Source organism: Podarcis melisellensis (assembly GCF_964234715.1).
Source record: "Podarcis melisellensis genome assembly, chromosome: 4".
Classification (NCBI taxonomy): Eukaryota; Metazoa; Chordata; class Lepidosauria; order Squamata; family Lacertidae; genus Podarcis; species Podarcis melisellensis.
This window is the reverse complement of record NC_138531.1, coordinates 101,986,110-102,012,536: the sequence shown is the minus strand read 5'-3', so window position 1 is coordinate 102,012,536 and position 26,427 is coordinate 101,986,110. Positions and strand designations below refer to the sequence as shown.

At 50.0% G+C, this 26,427-nt stretch overlaps 1 protein-coding gene across 1 annotated transcript in view; it reads left to right on the top strand.

Annotated features, from left to right (window-relative positions):
• The first annotated feature begins 755 nt into the window (after positions 1 to 755).
• Positions 756 to 26,427, top strand: part of LOC309369136 (sodium-dependent proline transporter-like) — a 28,787-nt gene continuing 3,115 nt past the window's right edge. Inside the window, exons 1-13 of the mRNA XM_081909851.1 lie at positions 756 to 848; positions 9,561 to 9,801; positions 14,148 to 14,279; positions 15,325 to 15,479; positions 16,217 to 16,269; positions 16,528 to 16,666; positions 18,542 to 18,676; positions 20,632 to 20,735; positions 21,791 to 21,915; positions 23,033 to 23,145; positions 23,924 to 24,058; positions 25,063 to 25,162; positions 25,843 to 25,961. Of these exons, the coding sequence (XP_081765977.1) occupies positions 816 to 848; positions 9,561 to 9,801; positions 14,148 to 14,279; positions 15,325 to 15,479; positions 16,217 to 16,269; positions 16,528 to 16,666; positions 18,542 to 18,676; positions 20,632 to 20,735; positions 21,791 to 21,915; positions 23,033 to 23,145; positions 23,924 to 24,058; positions 25,063 to 25,162; positions 25,843 to 25,961 (1,584 nt within the window). The 5' untranslated portion in view covers positions 756 to 815. The remainder of the gene's footprint in view (positions 849 to 9,560; positions 9,802 to 14,147; positions 14,280 to 15,324; positions 15,480 to 16,216; positions 16,270 to 16,527; positions 16,667 to 18,541; positions 18,677 to 20,631; positions 20,736 to 21,790; positions 21,916 to 23,032; positions 23,146 to 23,923; positions 24,059 to 25,062; positions 25,163 to 25,842; positions 25,962 to 26,427) is intronic.

The following is a 26,427-nucleotide window of genomic DNA, read 5'->3' as shown; positions in this document are numbered from 1 at the left end:
TTTAAGATGCTGTCTAGGTTTGCCATCACCTTTCTCCCAAGGAGCAGGAGTCTCTTAATTTCGTGACTGCTGTCACCATCTGCAGTGATCACGGAGCCCAAGAAAGTAAAATCTCTCACTGCCTCCATTTCTTCCCCTGCATACATTTTGGGGAGCAGCGGGTGCTTATGGATCCAAATGGATCGCTTGCATTTTCCGCCCACCGTTTCCCTCCCAGGAGTTCAAAGTGGGGGCTTACACTGAATGCCCACCAGGACCCTGCGACAGTGGCGTAGCGTGGGGGGTGCAGGGGGGGCGGCCGCACCGGGCGCAACATCTGGGGGTTAGGGTTAGGGGGCGCAAATCCACGGGTTAGGGGGTGCAAATTCCTTGCCTTGCCCCGGGTGCTGACAACCCACGCTACGCCACTGCCCTGCGAGGTAGGCCAGGCGCAGAGAGGCAGCGCCCAACCCAAGCGCGCACCGGAGAACCTCGGGGTGTCCGATTTGAACCTTGATCTCTCCCGGAATCTAGCTCTAACCACTACACCATGCTGCCACTCCTCCGGGTAGCCTTCATTCTCCTTCCCAAGAAAGCGCCCCCCGAGCGCTGACTCCGACAGGGGCCGCCCAGGGACCGCACGGGGGCCGCTTGGGAGAAGCTTCCCACCTGGGGGAGGAGCCTCCGCCGGCCCAGGTGAGCCGAGGCGGGCAGGTGAGCCCGGCTGGCCCCGCCCCGGCCCCGCCCCCCGCCCGGCTTCCTCTTTCTCCGGCCGGCAGCCGCGCTGGGTCTGCCGCGCCCAGGGGCCCCTGTAGGGCCGAAGCGCCGCCGCAGCCATGCACACCCCGGCTCAGCCGGCAGCCGCCCCGGTGAGTGAAGGGGGAGCCTCACCTAGTGGTTGAAGCGGGCCGGGCTGGGGTAGGGGGGTGCCCAGGGATCCCTTGGTGCTGCTGGGGGGGTGGCGGTTGCAGTAGCAGCTCGGTGCCGCTTTCCGAGAGCGTCTGGGCATGTGCAGAGTGCCTGATCTCTCCTAGTGCGCAAAATGCTTCCTGGCGCAGCTGGTGGGAATGATTTTTTTTTTTGGATGGTGGGGTCGCTTCTCGCTCGCTTCTGCCCCCAAAATCTCTCCACCTGACGGCCTTAAAGGAACCCCAAAGCCTATTTTTTGCCCAGATTTTGCCCCCTCCTAAGCCAAGATTGGATGGTCTTTGGGGCAGAGACCTCCTACCTCAGAGCCCAGAACGGAGATGAGCCCCAGCAGCGCCCCACTTTCTCTCATAAGTCAGGATTCTTCCCGCTTGGGACGGGGAACCCAAGTCCCTCGACGGTCCAGACATCGTCTCCAGAGTCTCCCCTTTCCAAAGAAAGAGATTCCAGCTAAACATTAGGGAGAAATTTCTGGCTGTTAAGAGCCGTTCGGCCAAAAGATGGTCTCTTCTTCACTGGAGCTTTTAAAGCAGAGGTTGGGTTGCCATCTGTCAGGGATTTTTTAAAGCTGTGATTTCTACATTGTGGGGGCTGGAACAGATGAACCCTGGGGGTCCCTTCCAAGCTACAGTCCTGTGGTTCTTTTCCTTCCTGCTGCTGATTTTCTCACCTGTCCACACCACCTGTGGAAGCCCAGCTCCACCTTTCGTTATGCCCAGCTCTGATCTGAACCGTAAAAGCTCCTCGCGTGGCACACCCAGCCTGTTATTGAGGATCTGTTAGGAGAATCGCGAGAGATCTGTGTCAGAGGAGAGACAGGGCGTCGCTGCCTCAGTTTCATCCAACTTCCTGCTACTGCACCTTTCTGCTATCCCACCTGTGTTATGCGAGGGGGTGGCACGACAGGTGCCCCACATAGAAGTTGTTGTATCTGGCCTGACTCCGGCGTGCTGTGAAGGGAGCCCTGCCTCTCGCAGGAATGCCAGCTTGTCTCCCTTAATTTATTTATTTTTAATTAAAATGTTGCTAAGTTGCTTTCCTGGGCAAACATCTATCCAAAGCAGCCAGCAAGCAAAACAACAGAAAGAGATGGTAAGAGACAGTTTGATGCAAGATCAGCAAAAACAAAACAAAACAAGGTAATGCTATTCTAGGCTGCATCCACAGAAATCTAGAATCCAGATCAAGGGAAATCATAGTCCCATTAAGTTCTGCCTTGGTCAGACCACATCTGGAGTCTTGGGTCCAGTCCTGGGTGCCACAATTTAAGGAGGATGTTGACAAGCTGGAATAGGTGCAGAGGAGGGCGACCAAGATGATCTGGAAACCAAGCCTGATGAGGAATTGTTGAAGGAGCTGGGTATGTTTAGCCTGGAAAAGAGGAGGCTGAGAGGAGATACGAGAGCCATCTTTAGATATCACCCAGAATATGGTAGAGCAAGTTTGTTTTCTCCTGCTCTGGAGGGTAGGGCTCGAAGCAATGGATTCAAATTACATGAAACGATCCTGACTAAATATCAGGAAGAACTTTCTGACAAATAGCCCTGGCTCAAACCATTGAGAGCATTGTTGTTGTTGTTTAGTCGTGTCTGCCTCTTCGTGACCCCCTGTACCAGACCATGCCAGGCACTCCTGTCTTCCACTGCCTCCCACAGTTTGGTCAAACTCATGCTGGTAACTTCGGGAGCACTGTCCCACCATCTCGTCCTCTGTCGTGCCCTTCTCCTTGTGCCCTCCATCTTTCCCAACATCAGGGTCTTCTCTTCTCATGAAGTGGCCAAAGTATTGGAGCCTCAACTTCAGGATCTGTCCTTCCAGTGAACACTCAGGGCTGATTTCCTTCAGAATGGATTGGTTTGATCTTCTTGCAGTCCATGGGACTCTCAAGAGTCTCGTCCAGCACTAGAATTCAAAAGCATCAATTCTTTGGCGATCAGCCTTCTTTATGGTCCAGCTCTCACTTCTGTACATCACTACTGGGGAAACCAGAGCTTTAATTGAGTGCTTAAAGGTAAAGGTACCCCTGCCCCTAGGGTTGTGCGTCCATCTCACTTAAGAGGCCGGGGGCCAGTGCTGTCCGGAGACACTTCCAGGTCACGTGGCCAGCGTGACGAAGCTGCTCTGGCGAGCCAGCACCAGCGCAGCACACGGAAACGCCGTTTACCTTCCCGCTATAAAGCGGTACCTATTTATCTACTTGCACTTAGGGGTGCTTTCAAACTGCTAGGTGGGCAGGAGCTGGGATGGGAGCTCACCCCGCCGCTGGGATTCGAACCGCCGACCATACGATCGGCAAGTCCTAGGCACTGAGGTTTTACCCACAGCGCCACCCGCGTCCCAATTGAGTGCTTACTCAGGTGCAAATAGGAAAGAGTTCTGCCTTGTAGGTGAGGCACCAGAAACTGCGCCAGTGGTTGTGAGAAGGAGCTGGTCACTTACTTGGTCAGGTGCAAATATCCTGGGTAGGTGGTGAAAACAGATTGCTGCTTGTTTTTGCTCTCCCAAAGTGAGGCCGAAACTTTAACCAAGGCAAGAGATGGTTGTAGCAGATCTTGCCAAAAACGTTCTGCCACTTGTGAGCCTAGAATCCAATCAAATTATTGTTGTTGCAATTTAGTACCTGCCCTTCACCTAAAGAGTGCAACAATCCTAATATTAAGATACAATATTATTGTAAAATGCAATACAATATTGTTACAATATTTGCTGCTTTATGTTACATTATTATTTTTTATTTTTTATAATTAGAGAAAAGAAGGGGCCCATTGACTAGTGGGAAGTCAATGGAAAAATTGTATTAAATTTGATGTGATTTCGTATTGATTTATTATAAATTTGGAAAACTAATAAAAAATATTGGACATTTTATTTAAAAAATAGCTTAAAACAAAATGACAAAACAAAGGCAAGTCCTTAAAATACACATCTCAGATGTCAACAGATGGGGTCAAGGGGCGAGTCTTCCACCTTCGCCAAAACCTGGGTGATGAGGATGCCATCTGTGCAAAGCGAGTGCCACAACTTAGGGGCTACCACAGAGAAGGCCCTCCTTTCCTAGACTGGCACCCGCCCCCCTTTCCAGATTCAAGGGCTTTAAATGGCCACCAGATCCAATAGTCTGGGTTGGCGTGTCTCCCTGGCCCCTCAATCCTTCACTGTCCATCTTTTTCTTGGTCGGCCTGAGCCAAGACATGTCGCTCTGGCCTCTGTGACCAGATGGGGTGCAGTGGCGCTGCCAAGGCGACTGATTCTCCCGGGCATTGCAGAGAGTTGAGGATGGACTGCTGGAATTGAACCAAGTCCGCATCATTTTTCTGCCCCAGGAGCCCGGGGGGAGTGGAGCGGGGGTCCCCTGCTTCGCTGGGGTGCTTGCATGCCTTCGCCGGAAGCCTGGGACTGAAGGGTTAACCGGGCAGCCTGTTGCTCTTTCGAGAGAGCGGCTCTGTTTCCTCTTCTGAAGTTTGGTAACTTGGACGCAGCAAGGGCTCTTTGAAAATGGGATGACGAGGGCCTTTTGAAAATGGGACGCGTCATCCTGCCTTTCAGCAGCTCAGCTGGGCCCCTTTCCACAAACGGGAGCAGAACGCCTTTCATTTGGCGCAGCAAGGAAAACAGCGCACACCCCCATTTATTCAGTAAAAAGAGTGAGCAAGCGCTCGGTAAATCTTCAAGGCTGCGAAACCAATCTTCCCTTCAAAGGCTCTTCTGCCTGGCTGAATCCATAGGGATTTAGGAGGTTCCAGCTGGAAGAAACCCCCACAGACCTCCACCCCACTTGCAGTCTTCCCTGGGGGGCATCTGTTGAGCCACTGTGTGAACAGAATGCCAGACTAGATTCCTCCATCGCAGTGGGTTGGACTAGATGACCCCAGGACCCCTTCCGACTCTGCACTTCTGTGAGTCTTTCTAGACAGGTCTTTAATAATAATAATAATAAATTTTATTTATACTCCGCCCTCCCTAGCCAAGACCGGGCTCAGGGTGGCTAACACCAAGTAAAAACAATTGATTAAAATACAACTTAAAATCAAGATTAAGTACAACATTAAAATGCAGCCTCATTTCAGTAGAAACTCAAATCAAAAACTTTTTGGGGGATGAAAACGTCAAATCTTCACCAAGGCCAACTATCCAGACTGGTCCTACATGGGCCAGAAAAAAAGTCAGGGAAGTCCCCAAATAGGAGTTCCATCACAGAAGGAAAAAGGAAAAAGGGGAAGGGGATCAAATTGGCTCCAAGCCAAAGGCCAGGCGGAACAACTCTGTCTTACAGGCCCTACAGAAAGAAATCAGATCCCACAGGGCCCTGGTCTCATGAGACAGAGCATTCCACCAATTTGGGGCCAGTGTTGAAAAGGCCCTGGCTCTGGTGGAGGCTAATCTGACTTCCTTAGGGCCCAGGACTACTAGGGTGTTGCTATTTATGGACCTTAAGGTCCTCCGTTGTGCATCTTTAGCCTAGACCCAGGCTCTTCCTAGGTGCACATTCAGAAGGACGCGCAGAGGCAGCTAGGGATGGTTCAACTCTGCGCCTGCAGTCGGAGGCAGCCATGCTTCTGAATGCTGGTTGCTGGAAACCACAGGAGCGGAGAGCATTGGTCTTGTGTTCGAATCCTGCTTGCAGGTCTCCCACGGTTTGGCCCCTGTAAGAACAGGATGCCGGACTAGACGGACCACTGGCCTGGTCACACAGCAGAGTTCTTCTGAGCTGCCACAACCATTCAAGGGTTGAGCTTTAAACGGTGACGCAAGAGATAAGAAGAGCCGTGCTTCTGGATCAGGCCCGGGGCTCCGGAACCATCCTGTTCTTCCAGTGGCCAAGCAGATGCCCCCAAGCGGAGCCCGAAATCAGGACCGAGAGAAGCACAGCAGCAGCGCTGCCCCACCCCTCCTAGGACTCCCAGCTACAAATACTTGCAGGTATCACTGCCTCTGACAGCAGAGTATCTACAAATGCACAGGACTAGCCTGTTGAGCCACTTACTGGATTTATCCAGGTGACGGGGTCATGGACAGACTCTCCCGCCTGACCCCTCGCTCCTCCTGCTTCTGTACACCAGCCATATGTCCTGTCTCCGACAGCGCCCGGGTCTCGGGCATGCACACCCGGATACACGGTGCATCTAATTTGTGAAGAGGGAAAGGCACTTTGCACTTGCTCAGAGGCAGTCTCTGCATTGTGCCGCACGCTCTCAGCGCCGAGGCTTCGCTCCGACCTAATATTTGTTGGTGGGTTTAACTGCATTTCAATCCCATCTTGTTCTCTGGGAAGCCCAAGGCGGCACACATTGTTCTCCATTCTCCATTCTCTGCTTTTATCACCCATTTCCTTGGAGGAAATGAAGGCCAAGTTAATGAAGGCCGAGCGATGATGACTGGCGGAAGGGGCCCACCGCGTGTTGCGCCCCAGTGGAAATTCGAACCCGTCTCTCTTGCCTGGATAATACAAAAGTTTGAAAGAGTCAAACGCTTTTGGGGAGTGCCCTGTGCAACAACAAAGGCGAGGGCCTGTCTGCTTTCCCCCTTGTGCATTTTAACGTCAGTGACGCCTCAACCTCTTCCGCCTACTTAGCTGCTGCAACGCAGGAATTGCAGATAAAGTTCCCAGAGAGTTGGCCGTCCAACTTCCATTTAAAAACCTCCCCCAAAGGAGGGGGCCAAATGAAGTCACAGAAGGCGCTGAGGTAAAGCAACTGAGGTGTGCAATTTTTGTAAATTTAGCTTTTGGAAATCTTCCCAGGAAAAAAAATAATCTGGATACCTTTTGGAAACCTTTGAAATGAATACATTGAAAGGAAACCTGATCATAGTCTTGGTCTTTTCCCCATTCCACATATAAGGGAGTTTTTGTTAAATTCTCTTAAAATAATTACTTACTGGACACTCGGTGTTCTTTTTAATTATACGGTTTTAGATTAGTTGAAGTATAAGAATGCAAGTTAAATACAGTCATACCTCGGGTTACAGACACTTCAGGAAGCGTTTTTTTCAGGTTGTGGACTGCCGAAACCCGGAAGTACCGGAACGGGTTACTTCCAGGTTTCGGCGGTTGTGCATGTGCAAAAGCGCTAAATCACACTTTGCACATGCGCAGAAGTGCCAAATTGCAACTTGTGTGTGTGCAGACACGCCACTGCAGGTTGCAAACATGCATCCCGCACGGATCACATTCGCAACCTGAGTGTTCACTGTACTACGGCAAGAAAAATGAACGAAATATGTTTTAGTCAGACTGGACTGGTGTCATTTTAGTTGTTTTTTTCAGATGGCACAAATTTAAAAAATGCGAATGCATGTCAGTTTTGGAAATGTATACACCCCCCCCCCCAATCTTGCATCACTAAAATATATTGTTATATTATGGGTGGAGGGTGGGGTGATTCAGAGTTCTTCTCTGAGGGTGCAAAGCCACCCTTCTCTCGCGGCACCTGTGGAATCCAGCGGCTCTCTAAACCCGCCAGGTTACGAAACCTCATTCCTGGGAACTGCTGTGGGCCTGTGGTCTGGATCCAACCACACGAGGAGTCAACAGGGTGCCCTCAGCATGACCTGCCCGGCACTTCTGGGAATCGCAGCGGGTGCAAAACAGGAAGCTGGCGAAACAGACCAGAGACATTTGCTGGGCTCCCAGGGGCGGTTGCTCGACTGCGGCCTTCTTTCAGTAAGCTGTGGGGCTCTCTAGATGTTTTTGACTGGTTGGAGTTAGGCATCCAAAACACTATGAATTCCGTGGTGAGCTGCATTTTTTCTGCATTTTACAATGAATGCTAAGCAAGAAACACTCCCCCCCTTCTGTCGTGTCTGACAAAAGCATAATAAAAGTTAATTCAGGGGCTAAACTAAATTTGAAGGAGCTGGGCGGATCTTTGGGTGGCACATATGCTAAAGTTACAGATAGGTAGCCGTGTTGGTCTGCCATAGTCAAAACAAAAAAAAATCCTTCCATTCAATTCCTTTGGTATCTGAAGAAGTGTGCATGCACACGAAAGCTCATACCAAGAACTGACTTAGTTGGTCTTTAAGGTGCTACTGGAAGGAATTTTTTTTGTTTTGACATATGCTAAAAACAGCCCTGCACCCTCCCCTCCATGGTGTTAGAATTCCTGCTCCGTGATTGCAGTCCTGGGATTGTTGTCTATCACATGACGGTGTATGTTTTGACTCCACAGAGTGGGAAGTGACGGAGACAGGATGTTGGTGTTCCTGCATTCCGTGAAGTGGGACTATTGTCCTTTGTTATTTTTTCTCTTTGCTATCTGATGCTAGAGAGAGAGGGAGCCATGTTGCAGTGCTCCGTGTGTGTTTATATGTAAATAAAGTAGATTAGCCAAAATGCTGAGTTGCTGAGGTCTGTCATGTGCAAGGTGCGCAAACTCTGCGGATCCCTAAGTGTGCCGGTGTCTGTTGGCATCGGTCGCTGTGATGTTCGGGCTGATGAAAGCTAATGAAGCTCCTGAACGAATGGCCAGGAGGGAGAGAACATGCCAGTCTGGCATGTGTCTCTGCCAGGGTCCTACTCGAGTGTAGGCTGAACTCCTGACAACTTTTCCTCTTGTCAACTTTTTCAACTGCGTATTATCCATGGCCTCCAGGAATTGTTGAGTGAGAAGGGAGCCTGAGGGCATCTAGTCCAACCCACTGCAATGCAGGAATTTCAGCCAAATCTTCCCTGACAGATGGTCACCCAACCTCTGCTTTAAAATCTCTGAGGCAGGAGAATCCACAATCTCCCAAGGGAGACTGTTCCACTGAGCTAAAAAGTCCAAAATGCTGTATTGGGTATTGTTGTATTTTCCCAATTCCTTGCTGCTAAAAAACCTAATGGTAGAATATCTGCAGCTAACGAAGGTGACAGGAAGGATAAGAGGCCGACCGAAACAAAAGGTCTATAAGGCGTGGAGAATCTTTAAAGAATACTTTACAAACTATGGCATAAAAGGAAACATCTTGGCAGAACTAGACTGTATAAATATAAGTTAATAGGGAGATAAAAAGAGACTATATAAGAAATATGCAACTGTGCGGTATAAGTTAATTGATAAAGTACAGTGAGATTAATTGGAAGTCATTTGTAATTTCTTTATAAGTTTTATAATTGATTTCAGTATTATGGGGGGAATTTGTTGAATATCTGAAAAGAATATGTGATGTGCAAACAACGATGGCAAGGTTTCAAGAGGCACTGTGAAAGTCGAGATATATTGTTAAGAAGAAATAGAAGTGGAAGGGAAGTTTAATGGCAATATAATCAGAGAAATGCGTAATTGAGAGGTAAATATGGATGATTGTCAGAGAAGCCGAAGGAAGTGCAAAAAGAACTGAATTTGTGGAAATTTCGATAAGATTATATACTTGTGTTGGAAAATTAATAAAAATTATTTATAAAAAAAGGATTATAAGTGATGTTATACTAATTTTGTTGTTTCGTATGTTGTGGTTTGTTTGATTTATCCATTATTTGTTTGTTTGTTTGTTTGTTTGTTTGTTTGTTTGCATGCTTGTTTGTTTGTCTGTTTTCCCATTAATGTATTTATTTTAAATCAATGAAGATACACTTTAAAAAAAAAAAAGTCCGAAATGAAATGCTGCAGCCTTTTTTTGCAGCGCCTCCTTCTTGCCTCGATTTCCGGTGACCCTCCTTCTTTCTCCTTCAGCCGCCGGGAGGTGCCATCCTGATGAATGGGGCGCCCCTGGAGGGGATCCCCCCGTCTCCTGCCAGTCCCGCCCAGAGCCAGCTCTCCTTCCAGATCCAGCCGGTGACCCCGTCCCCTGAGCCCAGCCAGCCCCGGGGGACGTGGGGAGGGAAGTACGAGTTCCTCCTCTCCTGCGTCGGGTACTGCGTGGGGCTGGGCAACGTGTGGAGGTTCCCATATCTCTGCTATCGCAACGGCGGCGGTGAGTGGCTCGGATGCTCTTGGCAAAGAGACGCCTCATGCTTCTAGTCCCCAGCGTGGTGGCTGGAGAGCCTGAGGCAGAGGGTGGGGAGCTAGGTCCTTGCCTGAGCTCCATGCTCATTTATTATTTGCCGTATTTTTCGCTCCATAAGACGCACCTAGTTTTTAGAGGAGGAAAACAAGGAAAAAATATTCTGAACGAAACAGCGGATGTATGATTTTTGTGGTTCATGCTGTGGCGACAGACATGTGATTTGACAGTCAGTTTGGGGTAGCCCAATGCAAAAATCCTGAGAATCCATGTGGATCCGTGCTTTGTAACCATGTTTTTGCACCATTGCGACCCCACGAAACAGTGGATGCGTAATTTTTTTGGTGCAGGCTGCAGCCATGGACATGCTATGTGATCTGATGGTGAATTTGGGGTGACCCAATGCAAAAATCTTGAGGATCCATGGACTTTTACCTCCCCCCCCCCGGCAGCCTCCGCTAGCATCCCTTATCTCCCTCCCGATCCCACCAATCAGCTGCTTCCTTTCAACACCCCCTTCCCTCTTGTTTGCCTTAGTGTCTTTTCCTTAGCTGGAACAGTTTTTTGCTCCTCCTTTTCTTCTTATTTCTCTCCTCATTGCTTCCTATCTCCTCTCCTTGCAAGTTTGCTGTCTTTACCTGCCCCCTCCCAGGCAACCTCCTTTATTGCTAGCGTCCCTTATCTCCCTCCCGATTGCTTGCCGAACAGCGGCTTTGTTTCAACACCCACTTCCCTCTTTCAAAAAAAAAAAAAAGCATGATCTGCTTTTCGCCCCTGGGCAATTTGGCTCCAGGGACCACACATTCGCTCCATAAGACGCACAGACATTTCCCCTTACTTTTTAGGAAGAAAAAAGTGTGTCTTATGCAGCGAAAAATATGGTATATTTATTTATATATTTATTGAATTTATATACCGCCCTATACCCAGATGTCTCAGGGTGGTTCATATAAAAGGATCACAGTATATAAAATTAAAACAAAAGCAATAACCCAATAATACACACACCCCCAAGAACCACATTTTAAAAGGGTATAGGATGTTGGTCAGGTCAACCAAAGGCCTGGTTGAAAAGGAACATTTTTGCCTGGCGCCTAAAGGTGTATAATGAAGGCGTTAGGCAAACATCCCTGGGGAGAGTATCTCACAGATGGGGAGCCACTGCAGAAAAGGCCCCGTTCTCGTGTTGCCACCCTCCGGACCTGTCAAGGAGGAGGCACATGAAGAAGGGCCTCAGAAGATGATCTCAGGGTCCGGCTAGGTTCATATGGGAAGAGGCATTGCGGTCCTGAGCTGTTTAAAGCTTTACAGGTCAAAACCAGCACTTTGAATTGGGCTCGGAAACAAGTTGGTAACTAGTGCAGTCAGACCAGGATCGGTGCAATATGCTCAAACCATTTTGCTCTGGTGAGCAACCTGGCTGCTGAATTCTGCACCAGCTGAAGTTTCCAAACAGTCTTCAGAGGCAGTTCTACTTATAACGCATTGCAGTTATCTAACCTTGAAGTTACCAGAGCATAGGCAACAGTAGACAGAGGAGACAGAAGAGCAATGTCCAGCCCCTTTTGATTGATGGGGTCTGTGTGGAGAGGGTAACAACGTTCAGATTTTTGGGTATTGAATTACAAGAGGATCTGTCCTGGAGTGTCAACACAAGGGGGCTTGTGAAGAAGGCACAGCAGAGACTGTACTTTTTAAGAATCCTAAGGAAAAACCATCTTCCACAGAAACTGCTGCTTGCCTTCTATCACTGTGCCATTGAGAGCGTGCTCACTTATGGCTTATGTGTGTGGTACGGAAGCTGTACTACCCAGGACAGGATGGGGTTGTGCAGAGTTGTTAAGGCAGCAGAGAGCATTGTTGGCTGCCCACTCTCCACCTTAGAGCAGATTTATGCCACAAGGTGCCATAGGAAGGCACTGGACATAGTAAAAGATCCATCGCATCCTGGTCACTGTCTCTTTGAGCTCCTGCCGTCGGGACGGAGATACAGGACGATGATGACAAGAACGAGCCGTCTTAAGAACAGCTTCTTCTCCAGAGCAATCTCAGCCCTGAATGGGAAACCTGGACTTTGAAAGTCATCTAATCTTCCTTGCTGTATTATATTATATTGTTTTAATTAGTGTTTTTATAGTTGTTCTGATTTTGAGTGGAGTGCCCTATCTGGGTGGATGGAGCAGCCAAGTAATTTCGTTGTCCCTGAGAGGGGGCAATGACAATAAAGATATTATTATTATTATTATTATTATTATTAGTTATGCAATCCCTGTCCAGATAGGGGCGTAGCTGGGCCACCAGCCCAAGCTGATGGAAGGCACTCTGGGCCACTGAGGCCACCTGAGCCTCAAGCGACAGCAAAGGATCCAGGAGGACCCTCAAGCTACGAACCTGCTCCTTCAGGGGAAATTTAATCCAATTTTACAGCCAGGGCACAGAATCTGTGCACTTTGAGGAAGATTCACAGCTTCTGTTTCTGTATTTCTGCATCTTCCCTCCTGTGGTTTTGAAGGACTTTGCAGCCTCGCCCCAAGGAGAGGAGGTTGCCCATCTCTCCCCATCGTACCCTCCGGTGCTGCCACCCTAAAGCAGCTGCAGTTGAGCTTGCCCTGGCAGCACACCGAAGCTGCTCCTCTTCTGGGAAATGGACCACACAGGGAAAGTCTTGCAAAACATCCCTTCTCCAACGGTCTTAAACTTCAGAAGGCAAAGCAGAGAGCAGGTCCTGAGAGTGTCGGGTATTTTCTCTGCATGCCACCAGGCAGTTCCACAAACCTCCAGAATATAAAGGAGAAATTGAAAGTGGAGGCCCCCGGCACTTGCAGCAAACCAGGCCCCAGGCTTCAGATCTTGGGAAATCCTTCTGCGTTTCGTCAACAACATCTCTGCAGTTTCCGCCCTCGGGGGATGTTCCAGCAGATGCAGCTGGAGGGCCTAAACGCCTTTTGAGCATGATGCATTGCAAAGAGGAACGGGCCAGCCTTAGCCAACCTGGTGCCCCCCGTATGTTGAGGCAGAGCATAGCTGTTGTGACTAGGAGCCATCGCTAGCCCTCTCCTCCTCCACGAATTTGCCCAATCCTCTTTCAAAGCCATCCAAGTTGGTGGCCATTGCTGCCTCCTGTGGCAGAGAGTTCCACAGTTTATGCACTACACAAAGAAGTCCTTCCTTTTCTCTGCCCTGAATCTCCCTACATTCAGCTTCACTGAATGCTGACAAGACAGAAGTACTGTTTTGGGGGGACAGGGGGCGGGCTGGTGTGGGGGACTCCCTGGTCCTGAATGGAGTAACTGTGCCCCTGAAGGACCAGGTGCACAGCCTGGGAGTCATTCTGGACTCACAGCTGTCCATGGAGGCGCAGGTCAATTCTGTGTCCAGAGCAGCTGCTTACCAGCTCCATCTGGTACGTAGGATGAGACCCTACCTATCTGCCCGCAGACTGTCTGGCCAGAGTGGTGCATGCTCTAGTTATCTCCTGCTTGGACTACTGCCATGCGCTCTACATGGGGCTACCTTTGAAGGTGACCCGGAAACTACAACTAATCCAGAATGTGGCAGCTAGACTGGTGACTGGGAGCGGCTGCGGAGGCCATATAACACCGGTCTTAAAAGACCTACGTTGACTCCCAGTACGTTTCTGAGCACAATTCAAAGTGTTGGTGCTGACCTTTAAAGCCCTAAATGGCCTCAGCCCTGTAACCCTGAAGGAGCATCTCCACCCCCATCGTTCTGCCCGGACACTGAGGTCCAGTGCCGAGGGCCTTCTGGCGGTTCCCTTATTGTGAGAAGCCAAGTTACAGGGAACCAGGCAGAGGGCCTTCTCGGTGGTGGCGCCCGCCCTGTGGAACGCCCTTCCACTTATATGACAAGGAAATAAACAACTATCTGACTTTTAGAAGACATCTGAAGGCAGCCCTCTTTAGGGAAGTTTTAAATGCATGATATTTTAATGTATTTTTAATCTTTGTTGAAAGCTGCCTAGAGTGGCTGGGGAAACCCAGCCAGATGGGTGGGGTACAAATAATAAATTATTATTATTATTATTGGACATCCACAACTTTTAGCATTATGGGAGAGGGAGGAAACTTTCCCTGTCCGCTCTCTCCTTGCAATGCTCAATTTTTAAAACTTCGATCATGTCTCCTCTTCCTGGTCTTATCCCCAAACTGAAAACTGCTCACCCACGGCACCAATCCTGAACATCTGCTTAAAACAAGGGGGAATCAGTCATCCTGCTTAGTCGAATTAAGCCATGCACAATTTTTGGGGTTCGCTGCCCCCAATCCCTGACTAAAGGCCTGCCTTGCGTCCCACAGGGGTGTTCCTGATCCCGTACGCCATAATGCTTCTCTTCACTGGGCTGCCTCTCTTCTTGATGGAGCTGAGCCTGGGCCAATATGGCGCCGCAGGACCCATCACCGTCTGGAAGTGCTGCCCCCTCTTGAAAGGTAGGTCTCCCAGGTGCAGCTTGAAAAGTATTGCTGTTAGTATTTCCATAGTGATCAATTGATTCCTTTATCTCTCTTGCAAATCACCTTGAAGGTATCTGAAGAAGTGTGCATGCACACGAAAGCTCATACCAAGAACTAACTTAGTTGGTCTTTAAGGTGCTACTGGAAGGAATTTTTTTTGTTTTCACCTTGAAGGTTTTTTTGGGGGGGGGCGTGGTTTTCTGTCCCTTGAGGACAAACCCTGTACCCCTTTCAAGGGTTCCAAGACCTGTGTCCAGCCGCTAACCACAGCTAAATCTGCAACACCTGTGTTAGCAAACTCCTGAGCATACCTGGTGGGCTTCCCACCCTTTGTAGCTCCTCTTGTCTTTGTCCACAAAATTAAAAGCCGCCTGCTTCTTGGGAGAAAAGCAATGACAAACCTAGACCGCATCTTAAAAAGCAGAGACATCACCTTGCCGGCAAAGGTCCGTATAGTGAAAGCCATGGTTTTCCCAGTAGTGATGTATGGAAGTGAGAGCTGGACCATAAAGAAGGCTGATCACCGAAGAATGGATGCTTTTGAATTCTGGTGCTGGAGGAGACTCTTGAGAGATTGAGCAACACACAATTCAGACAGCCTACCTCCAGGTTAAACAAGCATTTTGTTCAGACTTAAAGATAGGGATCATTGGTTCTTGCAGCCACCAATAAAAACTTCGCCACTGCTAATGTTCTAGCGTTTGTCCGGTCTGCCAATAGGAACTTGACATAGTGAGCCTCTGATTTTCCCGGGAAAGGTACCAGCAAGGGTAATACCAGTTCAGTCCTGGCTTGCTTGTATTTTGCACAGTGCAGCAAAATATGTTCTATAGAATCAATGTCTTGGGCACACGAGCAAATTCTGTCCTGGTAGGGAACTCCTCTCAACCTGCCATCCAATACTGCAGAAGGAAAGACGTTAAATAATAAATTATTATTATTATTAGATGACCCTTGTGGTCCTTTCCAACTCTTCCATTCTATGATTCTACTATTGATTTCCCCTCCTCTTCCTCTGCAGGGATTGGGATCGGAATGCTGCTGGTCTCCTCGCTGGTCTCTCTCTACTACAACATCATCATAGCTTGGACCTTCTATTACCTGGGCATGTCTTTGCAGAGCCCCCTGCCCTGGTCCTGCGATGCCCCACAGAACGCCCACCTCTGCCAGTTGCAGGTGCACTTGGGGAGAAGGGTGTGTCTGTGTGTGTGTCTGGGAGAGGGTCTCCCCACCCCTCTTCCCACCTTGGATAAAATCTATGCTCCCAGGTGCCATAAGAAAGCTGCAGAGATAGCGCAGGATAGTGCTCACCCCGGAAATGATCTCTTTCAGCTTCTGCCTTCTGGAAGAAGGTCCAGGGTTATGTAGACTAGGACCAGCCGCCTGAGAAACAGTTCATATTCAAATGTGATTTTGGTTTTAAACGCAGTGTAAGGTAGTCTTTATGTGAGTATATTATGTGGGTATCAGACTTTAGGGGCTAACCAGGCTGGGATAGCTGGGATAGCAGGCTTGTGGGTTTTTGAATGTCTGATGTAGATTTTTTCAATTTCGTTGTTCTGTATGGGACAATAAAGATTATCATATTGTATCATATCCTGTGCAACATTTTGCCTGGAAACATAACTTTATAGAATCAGAAGGGAACCCAAAGGTCTTCTAGCCGAACCCTCTGCCGTCCTGTAAGCAAAGGGTTCTGTCGCGCCAATGAGCCACTTCCCGCAGCAGAAATTATTGGGGAACAGGCTCGGTGGTCAGCGAAGTGCAGGGCAGGAACTTGCCTTTGCTGGGCGACTCTGGGGGCCGGACAGTCACGGCCTCTCAGCCACCTTGCAGGGCTGTTGTTGGGGATTCAATGCAGAGGCAGAGAACGTGTAAATGCACTTTGCTCAACTGCTTCGCTACCATTTCAGAATGAATCCTGGGGCAACGCCTCTCGAGTCAGCGCCAGCGAAGCCTTCTGGAAGTGAGTGCTGTTTTTATTTACCAATGTTGTTGTTGTTCCCTGAAGGTCCCCTTGGGGTTACCCGGGGCAGGGAGCTCAGAGCGGACCGCCTGACTGCCGTTCCTGCAGGTTGGCCACTGGGGGGAAAACAGGGGGCCTAGCTGGACTTCTTTTGGGTTTTGTTTTGGGCTGGGCGTGGAGAAAGGGGGCTGGTTGGGGATGGAGCGCGCCCCCCCCCGACGGCCTCCTGTCTCCAGCCTTTCCGCTTGTTCTTCCCAGCGAACAGGTCCTTGGCGTGGTCCACAGCACCGGCCTGGGCGACCCTGGCCCCGTGAGATGGCCGCTGGCTCTGTGTCTGCTGCTTGCCTGGCTGGTCATCTTTCTGTGCATGCTCAAGGGAATCCACAGCTCAGGAAAGGTGAGCGACTTGGGGGGGGGGACATCTGTGAGAGACATCGTCCTTCAGAAAATAAAACAAAGTTTCTAGTCCTCATCATCTGGAATCCTCTTTCCATAATTTTTCCCATGCTGACAACTGTATATTATACACCAAATCCCTTGCCAGTCGTATCTCCTGATACTGAGTCAAACCAATGGCCTACCTAGGCTAGTGTTGTCTGCACTGGCTGGCAGCAACCACTTCCCAGGCCTTCAGGCAGGAGTCTCTTCCAGCCATACCTGAAGACGCCCAGGGGCGCCGACTTATAAAAAATATTGGGGGGGCGGGGCCCCATACTGACTTATAAAAAATATTGGGGGGGCCCAAGACCTCCAAACCGCTGCTGCTGGGGGAACGAAAGGGGCGAGCCCCGGGCTGCCCCGACCTTAAGTGAACCTGTGAGGGCCTGCCCTTTGCGGCAGCCGATTGGCTGCCGCCGTGGGCGGTGAATATTAATGAGCTAGGGGGAATCCCCGCTTCTCGAGGGGCTGACGCCAGCCCCGCGAGATTGTTGATGGGTTGAGAGCCCGCAACCCCACCCCCTCTCTAGATCGGGAGTGGCTTTGTTTTAACTCATTACTGAATGTATTTTAAAAGGTAACTATCGTCAAACAAGGAAAATAAAAAATACCAACATAATTTTGTGATTTTACAAAGCATAATATAACTAATAATTTTCTTAAATTATTGAGGGGCGGAGCCCCCCCAAACAAATTTTTGAGGGGGCCCAGGCCCCCTCAGGCCCCATGGAGTCGGCGCCTATGAAGACGCCAGTAGGTGGATTGAACCCGGGACCATCTGCATCCCAAGCCAATGGTCTGCCGCTGAGCTACGGCCCTTCCCTCATCACCTGCCATCTCCTGCCCCACCCCCAAATGCTGTCAGTCATCACCTGTCCATCTCCCCCTCCCTCGCTAAGGCTCTGGCTCTGGGTGCCCAAATGGGGGGTGTCAATCCCTTGCCTACCCTGCTCTCCCCTCCCTTGAGCTCCTGCTGGGGGGGTTGGGGGCTGGCTGTTGGGATGCATGCAAGGAAATGGGGGCAATTTGCAAGCCCCCAGCTGGCTCCAGCCCACTGGCCGGTAAGCTGGGCGATCTCCAGTCCCTTGGCTCAGCATGAAACAGCTACTCACAGCTTCAGAAGCCTTCAGAAGCTGGAGCATGCTCTAATCAGCAGAGTAAATAACACTGCACAGACAGAAGTGGCAGGAGATGGCTGTGAGAGCATACTTACAGGCAGTTTATTCAGCACACATCAGGACAAAGGAAAAAAACATGTCTTCTCTTCTTCGTGTCCAGGAGCAGGCAGCAAAAGCAATAGCTATACACAGAAACAGAAGTTCCCAGCAAGCTGTGCTGGAATGTAAACAGACAAGTGATATACAACAATCCACACATCTGTTTTACGGTGGAACAGAATATCAATATCCTAACACACAAGGGACGCAGGTGGCACTGTGGGTTAAACCACAGAAGGGTTAAACCGATCAGAAGGTCAGCGGTTCGAATCCCCGCGACGGAGTGAGCTCCCATTCCTCAGTCCCTGCTCCTGCCAACCTAGCAGTTCAAAAGCACGTCAAAGTGCAAGTAGATAAATAGGTACCACTCCGGTGGGAAGGGAAACAGCGTTTCAGTGCACTGCTCTGGTTCGCCAGAAGCGGCTTCGTCATGCTGGCCACATGACCCGGAAGCTGTATGCCGGCTCCATCAGCCAGTAAAGTGAGATGAGCGCCGCAACCCCAGAGTCCGTCATGACTGGACCTAATGGTCAGGGGTCCCTTTACCTTTTCACACACACACACACACACACACACACACACACCGCTCAGAGCCCTTCCCTTGTCTCCCCACCCAGGTGGTCTACTTCACAGCAACCTTCCCCTACGTGGTCATCGTGGTGCTGATCATCCGAGGAGCCACTCTGGAGGGATCCATCGAGGGCGTGCGATTCTACCTCTCTGCAGACTGGAGCCGGCTGAGCAGTGCTCAGGTGCGCCTTGGGGGGGGGGCTCTTGGGGAGGGGGGGCGCGACACTGAGATCCATCTCCCAAGGGCCTTCTGGCCATTCCCTCCCTGCGAGACCATATAACAGAGGTCCCAAAAGACCTACATTCGCTCCCAGGACGGTACCGAGCACAATTCAAAGTGTCGGAGCTGACCTTGAAAGCCCTAAACGGCCTCGGTCCAGTAGACCTGAAGGAGCGTCTCCACCCCCATCGTTCTGCCCGGACACTGAAGTCCAGTGCCGAGGGCCTTTTGGTGGTTCCCTCCCTGTGAGAAGTGAGGTTATAGGGAACCAGACAGAGGGCCTTCTCGGTGGTGGCACCTGCCCTGTGGAACACCCTCCCGCCAAATGTCAAGGAAATAAACAACTATCTGATTTTAGAAGACATCTGAAGGCAGCTTTGTTTAGGGGAGCTTTTAATGTTTAACAGACTATTGTATTTTAATATTTTGTTGGAAGCCGCCCAGAGTGGCTGGGGAAACCCAGCCAGATGGGCGGGGTATTATTATTAATAATAATAATAACCCATAATAATAATTTTATATCTGCGATGCTGAGTCCGGGACAGGCAGCATGGATAATCCAACTTTCGTGTTCATAGAGAGTTCCAGTTTGGCACAGTGGTTAAGAGTGTAGAACTCTTATTATTTACTAAATTTGTATCACCCTTTACTGTCAGAGTGGTTCACAACATAAAATGACAATATAAATATATATATATATATATATATATATATATATATATATATATATATATATATATATATAAAATAAGAACAAACCAATTATCTCCCCTGCCACAAACACATTTAAAAGGCTGTGGAATATTAATCTGCCCAAGGCCTGGTTGAGGAGGAACGTTTTTGCCTGGCGCCTAAAGGGGTCGAATGAGCCTCCCTGGAGGGGGCCACCACAGAAAAGGCCTGGGTGAGTCTAGGGTTCAAATCCCTACTCAGCCATGGAGCTCGGTGGGTATGGCCTTGGGCCAGTTGTTGCCTCTTTCTGCTGAACCTGCCTCTCAGGGTTGCTGTGATTGTCAGGAGCTCAGCCTACACTCGAGTAGGACCTTCACAGAGACATGTGCCCGACTGGCATGTTCTCTCCCTCCTGGTCGATCGTTCGGGAGCTTCATAAGCTTTCTTCAGCCCGAACATCACAGCGACCGATGCCAACAGACACCGGCACACTTAGGGATCCACAGAGTCTTTGCAGCTTGTGTAACGGACCTCATCAACTCAGCATTTTGGCTAATCTACTTTATTTACATATAAACACACACGGAGCACAGCAGCATGGCTCCTCTCTCTCCAGCATCAGACAGCAAAGAGAAAAAGAACAAAGGACAATAGTCCCACTTCACGGAACGCAGTAACACAAACATCCTGTCTCCGTCACTTCCCACTCCGTGGAGTCAAAACATACACTGTCATGTGATAGACCAACAATCCCAGGACTGCAATCACGGAGCAGGAATTCTAACAGTGATGATGAAATGGGGAGAACCATATTCACCACCTGGAGCTCTTTGGAAGAAGAGGGGGCTGTAATGAAATAAATTATAAAATTTGAGTTTCTAATCTGGCCTTTGCCAACCTGATGCCCTCCAGAGGTTTTGGATTACAGCTCCCATCAGCCCCACCTGGCACAGCTTTCTGGATCCATAGTGCAGAACAGCTGGAGGGGGGTCCCCAAGGGGCATCTAGTCCAACCCCCTGCAATACAGGAATCACAGGTCAGTCGCTCCAGTTCAGTTCCAGGAGCCTTGTTTCGTCTCCCAATAATGTATGCTCAGGGACACTCTTGTTTGCAGCCCCATGTGGCTTTCAATGTGTGCAAATGAAGATGGTGGCAACTTGAAGAATCGGTGTTGCACAAATCGCTCCATAGAAGGGGTGGGAAGTGAATCTTGGGTAAAAAAAACTCTTTTCACCCCAACCCAGGTCTGGAATGACGCTGCCTCGCAAATCTTCTATTCTCTGGGCATTGGCTTTGGGGGGCTCCTTTCTATGGCTTCCTACAACAAGTTTGACAACAATGTGATCAGGTAAGAGACTGTCGGGCTGAGAGTGCTCCAAAGGAAATCTACAAAATGCATTCAGAAAAGAAAATAATTCTCAGCTCTGAACCCACTTTGTAGATTATAGATAGATAGATAGATAGATAGATAGATAGATAGATAGATAGACAGATGATAGATAGATAGATAGATAGATAGATAGATAGATGTATATATGTTGTTGTTGCTTAGTCGTTTAGTCGTGTCCACCTCTTCATGACCCCCTGGACCAGAGCACGCCAGGCCCTCCTGTCTTCCACCACCTCCTGCAGTTTGGTCAAACTCATGCTGGTAGCTTCAAGAACACTGTCCAACCATCTCGTCCTCTGTCGTCCCCTTCTCCTTGTGCCCTCCATCTTTCCCAACATCAGGGTCTTTTCCAGGGAGTCTTCTCTTCTCAGGAGGTGGCCAGAGTCTTGGAGCCTCAGCTTCAGGATCTGTCCTTCCAGTGATCACTCAGGGCTGATTTCCTTCAGAACGGAGAGGTTTGATATTCTTGCAGTCCATGGGACTCTCAAGAGTCTCCTCCAGCACCAGAATTCAAAAGCATCAATTCTTTGGCAATCAGCCTTCTTGATGGTCCAGCTCTCACTTCCATACATCACTGCTGGGATGCATGACGTAGCTCATAGCTTCTCTGAGTTGTTCAAGCCCCTTCGCCATGACAAGGCAGTAATCCATGAAGGAGATATCTATCTATCTATATCTACCTACCTACCTACCTACCTAGAAAAATATAATTCTTATTAGAGTTAGGGTTGATAATATTACCCAGCCCAGGTTCCTGGGCAGGCTATGATGATATAAAATTCAACGTTCAAACAGATCAAAACAAACTGAAGCTAGAGTGGGTCCTAAATGCATCTCTCAGGTGCCAAAGGCCAGGATAAAGAGGCGTGTCTTCAGTAAATAGTATCCTAGGACTACAGAGTCGAAAGGTACCCCCAAGGGTCATCTAGTCCAACCCCCTGCAAATGCAGGAATTGCTGATAATTGAGGGACCGAATGCTCCCTTCTCCATCCCTCCACGTCTTTTCCTGCAGGGACACCCTGGTCATCGCCATCGGCAACTGCTGCACCAGTTTCTTCGCCGGCTTCGCCATCTTCTCCATCCTGGGCCACATGGCTTGGCGGAAGAAGGTCCCTGTGGGGGAAGTGGCAGATTCAGGTAGGGGGGCAGGAGGAGGAGGAGGAGGAGGGTCCTCGTCTGTTTTGGGAGGGGCTTACGTCCTGCCAATCAAAGCGGGGTGAGGGAATGATGGAGAGAACTTGGATGGGTCGCTTCCTCACCTCCTCTCTGAATAAGCCTTGTGCTTGGGAGTCCAGGACCAAGGTGGGATTCGAACCCAGAACTCGGTTCACCCTGCTTCCCCTTGGCAAGTGCGGCTGTGGCACCCAGGGCGTAAATCCCAGGTGCCTCAGGTGTGGCCTCGTGTGTGTGGTTTGGGAGCTGCACGGTCAGGGGAAAAAACAATGCTCTCCAGGGTTGTAAAGACTGCAGAGAGAATAATTGGGTGCACTCTTCCCACCTTAGATCAAATCGCAGGATAGTGCGCACCCCGGAAATGATCTCTTTCAGTTTCTGCCTTCTGGACTAGGACTAGCCGCCTGAGAAACAGTTTCTATCCAAATGCGATTTTGGTTTTAAACGCAGTGTAAGGTAGTCTCTGGGGGACACGGATGGCGCTGTGGTCTAAACCACAGAGCCTAGGGCTTGCCGATCAGAAGGTCGGCGGTTCGAATCCCCACAACAGGCGAAGCTCCTGTTGCTCTGTCCCAGCTCCTGCCCACCTAGCAGCTCAAAAGCACGTCAAAGTGCAAGTAGATAAAGAGGTACCGCTCTGGCGGGAAGGTAAACGGTGTTTCCGTGCGCTGTTCTGGTTCGCCAGAAGCGGCTTAGCCATGCTGGCCACATGACCTGGAAGCTGCCCGCCGGCTCCCTCGGCCAATAAAGCGAGATGAGAGCTGCAACCCCAGAGTCGGCCACAACTAGACCTAATGGTCAAGGGTCCCCTTTACCTTTAAGGTAGTCTCTGTGGGAGTATACTGTATTAAATTATGGGGTATCAAAGTTTTTAGGGGCTAACCAGGCTGGGATAGCTGGGATAGCAGGCTTGTTGGTTTTGAATGTCTGATGTAGATTTTTTTCAATTTCGTTGTTCTGTATGGGACAATGACAAAAAAGATTATCGTATCGTATCGTCCTCCATGCCCTGCAATTGATGCTGCCAAACACATCTGGGTTATTGACCCCCAACTCTTGCCTTCCTTCCATCCTTCCCCAGGTCCAGGTCTGGCTTTCGTGGCCTACCCAGAAGCCCTTGCTCTGCTGCCGGGGTCGGCCTTCTGGTCCATCCTCTTCTTCCTGATGCTTTTCACCCTCGGAGTGGACACCTTGGTCAGTTCCAGATGTTGCCCCTCCTTCCAAGGCTGGCCGGACTCTGCAAGAGAAGCCAGGCGCTCACTTAGAATCACAGAATTCCCGAGTTAGAAGGATCAATCCAGTCCAACTTCCTGCAATGCAGGAATGCAATCCAATCCAGACGGAGATGGAACCTGCAACCTTGGCGTTATTGGCGCCACGCTCGAACCCACTGGGCTATGTCAGATGAAACAACAGTTTTAAAGGCATCAGTCCAATAACTGGGGTGGGGAGACATTCAGACATGGCCAACCCTACTATAAGAACACCACTTGAGCCTGCAGGATCAGACCAGTGGCCCACCTGGTTTCCCCGTGGCCAAACAGATGCCCATTATGGGAAACCTCCAGGCAGGATCTGAGCCACCAGAGCAAGTCTCGCCTCCTGGGGATTCCAGCAACTTGGATTCAAAAGCGTTGCTGCCTCTGGCTAGGAGCCTTCGATAGTCCTCTCCTCCTCCATGAATTTCTCCAATCCTCTCTTAAAGCCACCTAGGTTGGTGGTCTTGTGGGAGGGAGTTCCATTGATCCTTCCTGGGTGTGTGTTTTTGGGGGAGGCGGCATGCTCAGATAATTGGCAGGCCCGAGGCAAAAAGGTGCATGGGACCAGTGCATTCTGCACAGTTTCATTTTGCACGGAAGTGCATGTCAAATTGTAACCCATGGAAGGAGGAGGGTAGGTCAAAATGGCGGGTGGGAAGGCGCTGTGGGTACTGGTCTCCCCCCACCCTAATCGCGAATGCTTCTCTTTCTAGTTTGGGAACATGGAAGGCATCACGACGGCCGTGATGGACGAGTTCCCTTCGCTTCGCGACTGGAGGCGCAAAGCCATCTTCCTGGGGCTTCTCTGCTTTGCCTTCTACCTTCTGGGGCTCCTGCTAATCACAGAGGTAAGCAGAACGCCAGAAGAGCCTGGCTGCAGGATCAGCCCGGGGGGGGCATGGAGAACTGAGTTATTTAAGAGGCACTAGTGAACAAGAAGGGACACGGGTGGTGCTGTGGGTTAAACCACAGAGCCTAGGACTTGCTGATCAGAAGGTCGGCGGTTCGAATCCCCTTGATGGGGTGAGCTCCCGTTGCTCTGTCCCAACTCCTGCCAACCTAGCAGTTCGAAAGCATGTCAAAGTGCAAGTAGATAAATAGGTACCACTCCAGTAGGAAGGTAAATGGCGTTTCTGTGCGCTGCTCTGGTTCACCAGAAGTGGCTTAGTCATGCTGGCCACATGACCCATAAGCTGTACGCCAGCTCCCTCGGCCAATAAAGTGAGATGAGCGCCGCAACCCCAGAGTTGGCCATGACTGGACCTAATGGTCAGGGGTCCCTTTACCTTTACCTTAGTGAACGAGAGGGCACTCGTATTGCCCGTTCGCATGTCTCTGGAGGAGCCTTCAGTGAAACTAGGCTAGCGCTGAGGATCATACTGATTGGGTGCTTTTGATTTTTAACCCGTTCAAGAGTTTAAAGAAGGTGCCTATATACACGGAGCATAAAATATTTCGTGAGATGTTATCTTTCTGCTGTTGTATTTATTTATGTTGTATTTTATGCTGTTTTTAAGTCATATTTTTAATCAGTGCTTTATATATGCTTGTTAGCCAGCCTGACCCTGGTTTTTAAACCGGGAAGGGCGGGGCAGAAATAAAAAAAAAAAAATTATTGTATTATCCAGTCCAGCAGCTTGTTCCCACAGCAGCCAACCAAGATGCCCAAAAGGGAAACAGGCAAGCAGGATTCGAGCGCCAGATGCCTGCAGGGCACAATGGCTCTGTAGTTAAACTGCGGAACTCCCTGCCACCGGAGGGAGCTTGGAAAGAGGAATGGGATAGTGGACTGCCTGGATGCAGCAAGGCTCTTTTTCCGTTCTCACATGTGTGGCTTTTCTTCCCTCCCCAGGGCGGCATCTACTGGTTCACCCTCATGGACTCTTACAGCACCAGCTTTGGACTCATCATCATCGCCCTCTTCATGTGCCTCGGAGTTACCTTCTTCTACGGTGAGTGTCTTGCAGGCCTCCCCACCCCAGTCTGTTTCTTCCAGAGCTCTCCTGGCTTCCAACTTTTTCTCCTCCTGCTGCACCGCCAACTTGAGGCATTGTCTGGAAAGGCATTTGGATGCCTGCAGGGCAGCCAGCGCTTTGAGGAACACAGCAAGATTTTGCGGCCAATTCCCACCTCTGTCTGCCATCCCCGCACCCTCCAAGAGGAGCAGTGGAAGGAGTTGGGGATGTTTAGCCTGGAGAAGAGGAGATTGAGGAAGTGGGACGATAGCCATCTTCAAGCATCTTCAAGTACCGTATTTTTCGCTCCATAAGACGCACTTTTTTCCTCCTAAAAAGTAAGGGGAAATGTCTGTGTGTCTTATGGGGCGAATGTGTGGTCGATCGCTGGCTCCCTTTCCGGCCCCTCGCCCAGGCCTCCATTTTTTAATGTTCTGCAAAGAGGCTGTTTGTTTCCCCAGCGACATGTGACTGGCTGATTAGATTATCTGTCTGGAAACTGTAGAAATGGCTCCCTTTCCTTTCCTAAAGAAGCTGCAGAACTGTGAGCTGATCCTCAAAAAACCGGGGCTTTCCCCCTTTCCTCCTCTAAAAACTGGGTGGGGTGGCCAGAGGGGTTCTCCACGCTGCCCCCCACCTGCTAACCTCCTTTCCTCATCTTCTCCCCAACCACGCAGGCATCAACAAGTTCTGCCAAGACATCGTGGACATGATCTGCCGCTGCCCTCCTTGGTGCAGCCAGCTGGTCCTGTACTTCAAGGCCTGCTGGGTGGTCTTCACGCCAGGGCTCTTGCTGGTATGTCGCCCCCCCCCCACCCTTCCGCTTGGGTGGGAGCAGGGCAGAGAATTTTTTATCAGCTTCCTGCTGCCGTTCATCTTGATTTAAATAACTGGGTGGTGAAAGACAAACATGGGATTGTCTCGCATGAAGGGGAGCTGTTCCACCCCCTGGATCATTTTGGCTTTCCTTTTCCGAACCTGGGTTTTTGCAACCTGGACTGGAGGAGTGTTTGTCGTGGGGGAAGAAGGGAAAGGAGACTGTGAGCCGCTTTGAGACTCCTTCGGGTAATGATAAAGCAGGATATCAAATCCAAACTGTTCTTCTTCTTTGGTATACGGTGGTACCTCTGGTTGCGAATGGGATCCGTTCCGGAGGCCCGTTCGCAACATGAAAAGAGTGCAACCTGAAGCTCCGTATCTGCGCAGGTGTGCGGCGCTATTTAGCGCTTCTGCGCATGCACGAGCGGCGAAACCCGGAAGTA